This window comes from Spodoptera frugiperda, chromosome 4, assembly GCF_023101765.2.
Source record: "Spodoptera frugiperda isolate SF20-4 chromosome 4, AGI-APGP_CSIRO_Sfru_2.0, whole genome shotgun sequence".
Taxonomy (NCBI): domain Eukaryota; kingdom Metazoa; phylum Arthropoda; class Insecta; order Lepidoptera; family Noctuidae; genus Spodoptera; species Spodoptera frugiperda.
The window spans coordinates 721,135-729,394 of NC_064215.1; the positions used below are offsets into that span (position 1 = coordinate 721,135).

An 8,260-nucleotide genomic window follows, 5' to 3' on the forward strand; every position below is an offset into this window, starting at 1 on the left:
AAGCGCACTAGTTAGCAATATAAAACAAAAAAGAATAATAATTTTGTATTTTAAAAATTACTGAGTAACAATAATTGTATACATTATGATGATTGTTTTATACTTAGTAGCAAAAAAAATTAGCAAAGCTTTTCATCTCTAGTTCCTGTTCTTATGCATGCTTCTACCTATTTTAACAGTGTAACAATATTTATTTGTCATTTTCTTTCGTCTCCTAATAACGAATATCAACGAATCAAATGAATAAATATTTCTATTTATTAAAATGACTATTTAAAATGACCAACTGATTGACCTTTAACAATTTTATGTTATGTTATTCTAATATGATCATATTTAACTAAATTGACTGATGCGTAACTCAAATATTAATATTTCATCTTGTTTTATTTTATGTTTTTATTGGTCAATTTACTCAACGACTCTACTAAGTACATAATTAAATCGACTAACTATATCAAAGGAACTCTATGGAACTTCAATCAATGACAACTCTAACATTTTAGCTGTCAATTTCTTTTCCACACACGCCATTCCTGGTGCACGTGTATTATTCACGAAACTGCTCGATATTTAAACTAAAATGGATAAGCCAAACGTTCTTGCTCGCGTCGTCAAGGTTTTGGGCCGTACCGGATCCCAGGGACAATGTACCCAGGTCAAGGTAGAGTTCATCGGAGAAACTAGCCGTCAGATCATCAGGAATGTGAAAGGACCAGTGCGTGATGGTGACATCCTCACACTCCTCGAGTCTGAGCGTGAAGCCAGAAGACTGCGATAAACGGTAAATAAATATTTATATACTAATCTTAAAGTAATTACTTCTTTTTAAGACTTATTCAAAGCTCTTTAGTCAACGGATCGTTTTAAGGTTATGTTGCCTATGTTAGGCGGCGTTCCAAATTGTAATCCAGTTTTCGCCTCTAAATTACTGCGATATTAGATACGAAACTAATTTTATCAAGTTAAACAATGCCAAGTAATTTGTAAACGGTGTGTTTATATTAGAGATAAAGATGCTAGACACAATAACCAGGTTACATGTTTTGTTGTGAACGGTATGCAACTGCATTATTTAAATAAAATAAAAGTTAGTTAGTAATCAACCAGAATGGCCTTTACTAGAGAGAACTTGCATTATAAACCTCACATTTAGCAAGCAACTTAGGATTGCATGCAGGTCATAGCAAAGGACATGGCTAAACCAAAGTATGGACGTCGTAACCCGTACAAATAAATATTGAATAAATATGGTACCTAGCAATAAATAAAGCCGCATAATTAAAGATTGATATTTTGTAGTTAAGAAGGTCCAGAAACTTGGCATATCTGCGCAATCCTGAAAATAAAGTAGCGCTCCTACGTCAAACAACGTTACAAAAACTTCAAAATACAGTAGAGTCCGTTTATAATGACATCGAAAGGAATTGACAAACACGTCATAATAAGCGGACGTCATACAAAGCGTTATGTATAAATGAAAATCTTTTTTATGTAAATATGTATGTATTAAGTATTTTAATACAGAAACATAGTATATTTGCATATGTTTATATATTGTAAGGCCATATTAAATCAAAATCAAAATTGCACGTAATCAGCAGATTATTATAATAACACATACAAGTGTATTTTTTATTGTAAGTAATCTGTAATTTTTGTCTGCTTTTGTTTCTTCATTTTATTGTAAAAACAGACTCTCACACTATTGTGTATAGAAGACATAGCTATAGTCAAATTATCATTTTCAATATTGCTGTGGACAATGTGGACTCACTGAGATTCAAAACAAAAACTAGGCACGTGCCGAACGTCGTCGGGAATTAACGAACATTATTGAAGGTAAAGAATCGTGCCGGTCATTATAACCGGACATAATTTATTAAAAATGGGTCATATAAAGCGGCATGTCACTGTAAGGGAAGTCATTATATCCGACTTTTTTATAAAGAATTTTATATGAAAACCAAACTTCGTCATGCAATTACGTTATAATAACCGGTTGGTCAATATAGGCGGAGTCATAATAAACGGATTCTTCTGTATAACATTGCTCTGAACTTTTCCAAGGCGTTTTGAGGTACCTAAGCCGAAAGTTATTTATATAATTATGAGGTAGATAGGTAAACAGTTCTGCTTATACTAGATAATGAACACAAAGTAACCAAGGACAGACACAAAATATATAGTAAGATTGTGCAATCTTATACAAAATATATATTTTGTGTCGATCAAAACATTTACAAGTATTTGGTTTCAGAAAAAAGTCATTATGTTACCGTTATTAAAAATTGATGTTCGTTTAATTATTTCGAATTGATTTTCGGGGAAACTAATGTCCTTATAATAGCTTGCAGTACTTACTTCCGTGTTGTCATGTCAAACCACAACAGAAAAAAATCAATTATGAAACTTATTTTTATTAATTTTTGTTCACCAAGTTATAAGAATTAGTTAAACACAAAATAATTCATAAGTGAATATTTTAATGATACGGGTTAGCGTGAAATTCGTATTCTTGTTATTATGCCTGGGTCAGTCATTTAGCCATCTCCTTTATAGAATGTGATTGTTGGCCATCCACCGGTGACTAACTGGTAGTTTTAAAAGCTTTTGGTAGCTGTACTTAAGTCATACATCTTTGATATAAAGTTATGTCATGGATTCTATTGGCCAGTTTCAACAACCTCTTTAATAAATTGTGTGCTATTGATAAGTTTATGGCAGTTCACATTTTAAATTAAATTGTGGGAAACTCTCTATACACCTGGTGTTTTACCTGTGGTTGCTCATATAGAGTGCTTGCGAATATTGTCTTTAACTATGGCTGATCATTAAATTTGTTGATTGTACATAGATTTACTTACAAGAGATACAATAGACTCATTTTATATGGAGCTAATATCAACATTCTATCTTTAGTAAGTAGATCTACAGACAGATAGGTTTCTTAATCATCTGTATATGGAAATTGTGGAATTTGCAGTTTGTTTTAAAATGTATTGTTTTGTTTCAGGTCATGGCTGGCTGTTGATTAGGTTAAGGCTCTTACCATCTATCCAATTATTATGTTAACTTAAAGAAACCGTCAAAGATGACCATCTCATTTACTGACACATAATAAATAACTTACCGGTGTACATTTGTCTTTTATTTTGCTTTTCAGCCTATGATTTTTCACTGTCCAAATAGGTTTAAAAAACAGGTCAGTGGGTAGCCTTAGGGGACATACTAGTGTCTTAAACACATTATATTCAGACCTGTTCATTGTTCAGGATTGGAACCTGCATCACAAACACATCAGTCAATTGTATAACTACTGCCCAAGCAGACAGTAGTTAATTGTAAAATTGTGTTAATCTGCACCTCTGCTTAGCCTCACTGGAAAAGGCATAATATATTTTACATAGTCTAATATACTGGCTATTTAAGTATGAAGCTAGATTGTTCCTGAAGTGGATTTCTTTTTAGATGAAAGTTTTTATTTATATTTAATTTTTTATGGTCGAATCGTGCCTCTTGCAAGCAGGCAGCAGTTGCCGAGGGCTTCGGATCGATCTCCGACTCGAGCAGTTTTATAGAGATAGTGGCAAGAATTATAATATAATCTGATGACAATAAAATAATGCTAAAATTTGGATATTGCTTAAGTAGGTATCATTCATATATTCGGCACATTTCAAAAATTCTAAGTCCTAACAATAGACTAGTGTCAAGTGTTGAAGGCAAATCTTCCGCTAACGATGCACATTATGCCTTGCATTACATTTGAAAAGTTTTGTTTAAACCGTACAGGACTGGACCGTGTTTATACGTCTAGTATGTACATATTATTATAGTATACATATATATTTTTGTAGGTATATTCCTATGTATACTTTAACGTATGACAAAGTATTTACCAATGTTAGTGTTGTGCAAGTTACTATATTTAGGTAATTGCCCTATAACTTGATAATAATTTAAGTTAGAGTAATGACTGTGTTGACTCGTTAGAACATTATACCTACCATTACTAGGCAATAACTGGCACAGTATATGTTATTACAGTATATGTACAACAAACATATTTCTTAGTTATTTCGATGGTTTGTTTCTCTGGCAATATTTTTCACAAAAATAACTTCAAAAAATATCTAATTTCTAATATACTTACCAAGTTTATTCAATAACTAAATTCTGGGAAATGACAATTTTTATAAATCATGATTTTATTTTTCATCGTATCGGTAAGCATGTTAAACTTTGCTCAGGTATTTGGTTCAGGCGGCTTAAATAATTTAAATTATATATATCTCGGATTGCCAAACTACCAAAAATATTCCATTATCACAAATAAGACAACTGCGTTTTGTTGCTAATTCTCGTACCGGTATGCCGAGCGTACTTACGGTAGTTAGCTACCTACAGAGCACTAAGATTTCCGAAATACTTAGGCGCTTTGCACATGGAGCAACTATTGGAGCAACTGGCAACTGGCAACTAGCTGTTTACATATATTTCAATTGAACCGCGCACACATAGCAACTCGAGTTTCGAGTTCCGGTAATCGTCAACAGTTTTCAGTTGCTGTAATCGATGACTAAGATAGTTCCTAATTGCCGCAACTAGCAACTGTTAAATATTATACCGGTTTTTAAAGTTGCCGTCGACGGCGACGACGTAATAAAATGAGAGCAAGTGCTGCTTCTTCGATATCCATTGTCATACTGAACGCTGATCGCTGCGTAGATTTAGCAACTCGGTTATGAAAGTTGCTCACAGATTGCCATAAAATTGCGGCAAACGTAAACGTTATAGCAACTATCAACTTTTTACAAGAAACTTTTAAAATGTTGATAGTTTCCTCAACTTAAGTTGCTCCATGTGCAAAGCGCCTTAGTGGCGCCATTAGTTGAAATTTCTACCAGTGATTGGCAACCTACCTACATTTAATATTTTGTACCGAAGCTTACCTATTTAGGGAGTTGAGTATAAAAGGCGGGATCTTAGATACAGCAGTCGGCAGGCTCGCTCTGCCTGTTAGCTCTAATATACTGAACTTTGAATAACAATATCATGTATCAATATATTAACTTTATCAATGTATTTTGTGTCATACATAACTACCTAATTATTGGTCAACTTGCTATTGTATCTTCATGAGTTTGTTGATAACCCAAATATTATCAATAAATTAAGGAGTAGGTATGATTTATAATATCAGACATTAGTTTTATAGGTACCTGTTTATTTTGTTATTTAAAATAAGAATGGATGAAATATGGTAGCTAGCAGGCAATTTATTCTATATTATATTAGAACAATACTGAATCTAATCTAGTTTCAAACTTATTAAAGTTCTAAGTAAGTTTGTAGTAGAAAATACTGCATCTAAAGTCCAAGTTTAAAAATATTGACCAATGGGTGGGAAAATTGTGGTAATTTTTAGAAAACATTTTGGTGAATAAACAGACCAGTAGACACAGTAATTATGTTTACTACTTCACTATTTAATAATACTTTACAAAAATATCACAAAGTAAGGGGAAGTATTTTTTATTATTCTAGACAAATGACTAATGTGATGTTCAACAAGGTGCACTAACAATCAAAATGGATTTGTGTAAACAGAATGTAGCAAGCACGCTTCCAACATCTATACTTAGATTCAGATTGATGTGAAACATTTGTTAGCAAACCACAAAGGTAATCTACATCTGTTTGTAATCAGAAACAGTTTTTTTGTGTTTCTATTTGTCTGTATTTATTCAGTATTCTCAGTATAAAGTGAGAGTGGGTTTGCTTGCAGCAGAATTGCCGATATGTCTAGTCCTACCCTCATGATTTGCTAACATTTCATATTGAACTTGATCTAAGTATAGATTCCGTGTCTAGTTACATTTCCAGTGGTTTCATTGAGCAATGAAATTGTCTTCTCTGTCTCATCTTTTTTCTTTTTTTAAATGCTCTCACATTCTGTCTTTTTAGTCTAACACAAAGTATTTCTCCATTATAGATATAGGTATATTTCCAATAAATGTAGATCCTCTATAAAGCTAAGTACTTGCAAACATTAAAAAGTGACTGATACTTATGTTTAATGAAGATTACATTTTATACTATCTTATTTGAATGGATCTAAGATATGATTCTGATACAGTTTATATTTCAATTTAACAATTTATTTGTATGGCAGCTCACCAATTACAGTTACATCGGCATTTCATCAATTGCCTGAGATATGAGATGTTTAAACACAGTGGTGTGCTGCCATGCAATAGCCTCAGCAGTCACATAACAATATAATAAGTACTTTCTTCGAACACTCAGGTGTACGTCGTCCAATAAAACAATTGCATCTTGTCCCCAAAATGTTATTACATTAACCTTTATCATAACAGCTGTATGTACACATCACTCTTATATTTGTCAACATAATTCTGATACTAAGTACAGATCGGCACATTACTTCCACGATGGAATTATTCATAATCAATACAATACAACATTATTACAGTACAGTCAGATGTAAATAAATAAAAAAAAAACATTTACAAAAATATACAAAGAAAATAATATATTATATTTTCAATGCACAAGGCATCATGTTGGTGTCAGCCTCACATTGTCACTACAGCCCTCTGTTGAGCAGGGCAGCTTGCACTTTGAGCACTTAGGTAGGTAACTCTGGAAGATTCGCTGACCCGTCTACGTATCGTACTTCTCAGCATCGCATTGACTAGCCCAGAATAAACAGTTCCCGATCCCGCTATAACAAATTAATATCACGGCTGCGAGGAAGACTACACTGCACACGGTACACGGCTTCCTTTCTAGGAAGAATCCTATTAGATACAAGACCATGAACATAACATGTGTGTTCACTAAAGCCGGGTTCACGGGCTTCGGTATTAGCAGCACAGGAATAAGCCATTGCAAACAATACATGTCGCCGACAACACGTGCAGGTCTCGATCACAATCGCCGAACACTAACGTGGGTATGTATTAGCGTTTGTGTTGCAATCGACATGATTCGATTGATAACTTCATTATTTTAACAGTGTAGAAACAAAATGTTGCAGTTCTGATTTGCGTTTAATTTTTGACAGCTGGTGATGGGTGGCAAGAAATAAAAACATTGTCAGGCTTAAAAAAGGTAGTTACGGTGTACAAGTTGCCAGTTTAATAAAACAGCGTGTACATTAAAGAAAGAGATGGAAAGACAGGTGAAATAACATAATATAAATATTTCTTTATTTATAAATAAAATATAAAATATTACCTAAAAATTACCATTACAGATAGACAGTTTTCCAATGCGATAGTTAGGGCTTAAAACGAAATATATTTCTCTAGTCTAATTTGATAATAGATTCATACATTGCAAAACAACAAGTAACTCGTAATGGTAGGGACCCGAGGGGGGAGAGGGTAGCGGATGGTAACTGAGACCCGTGTCTTTATTGATGATGATGATTATCTGTCTTCGGGAAATAAAAGATGTCACGAATAAGACTTGTCTTGTGTTTCGCTGGCTCAATCCTCCCACCCCTTCTATCCCCAATCCAAATAAGGCCAGCAACGCATGTGTGACTCCTCTTGTGATGCGGTGTCCATGAGTGTTGTGGATTGCTTGACACCAGGGAATCAGTGGACTGCTCGTTAGTCGCCCTTTTCTATAAAAAGTATCATGTACATATTGTTATAATAACTATCGTGGGACACATTAAATGTCTCACGATAGTTACTTATTTTATTACTTAAGGACTTATGTACCTACGTTACATAAAAAATCACGGAAAAGCTCTTCGAGTATTGAGTCACAGAGGGACTTTATCATGTGAGTTCCTGTAGAGCTTTTCTCCATTATTGTGCGTGAGTAAACCGTGATTTTTATGTACATATTATTGATTATATACATAGGTAACGTAAGTCCTTAAGTAATAAGTAAGAGTAAGTAAGTACCTAAGTATTTGAGTTCTCGCAAAGTAAGAAGGCCATTAATTACGTGGGTCGGTCGGCACGATAGACAATTTGTTTACTTCACCTTTAGGAACCGGAGTTTAGAAGCATTCGAGTGGAAACTGAAGTTGGTTAACAAGCCAAGTTATAATTAACAATGTTCAAATGTAATGGTTCATTATCTACCTACCTACAGAAGTTCGATACCCGGACATTAGGTACCTAATCAGTTTTTAATTTTTTTTTTAATAAATGTTTGGAGTTCAATTAAATATACAGCGTGTAACAAAATACCCATATACATCAAGAAGCAC

At 33.5% G+C, this 8,260-nt stretch overlaps 1 protein-coding gene across 1 annotated transcript; it reads left to right on the plus strand.

The window, feature by feature from the left end:
- The first annotated feature begins 502 nt into the window (after positions 1-502).
- Positions 503-3,140, plus strand: LOC118272555 (40S ribosomal protein S28). Its single transcript, XM_035589135.2, has 2 exons — positions 503-784; positions 3,017-3,140. The coding sequence occupies exon 1, from the start codon at positions 584-586 to the stop codon at positions 779-781; it is 198 nt and encodes a 65-aa protein (XP_035445028.1). The 5' UTR covers positions 503-583; the 3' UTR covers positions 782-784; positions 3,017-3,140.
- The last annotated feature ends 5,120 nt before the right edge of the window (positions 3,141-8,260 follow it).

Excerpts from the sequence above, each read along its gene's own strand:
- LOC118272555 (XM_035589135.2), top strand. The coding sequence starts at position 584 with ATGGATAAGCCAAACGTTCTTGCTCGCGTCGTCAAGGTTTTGGGCCGT.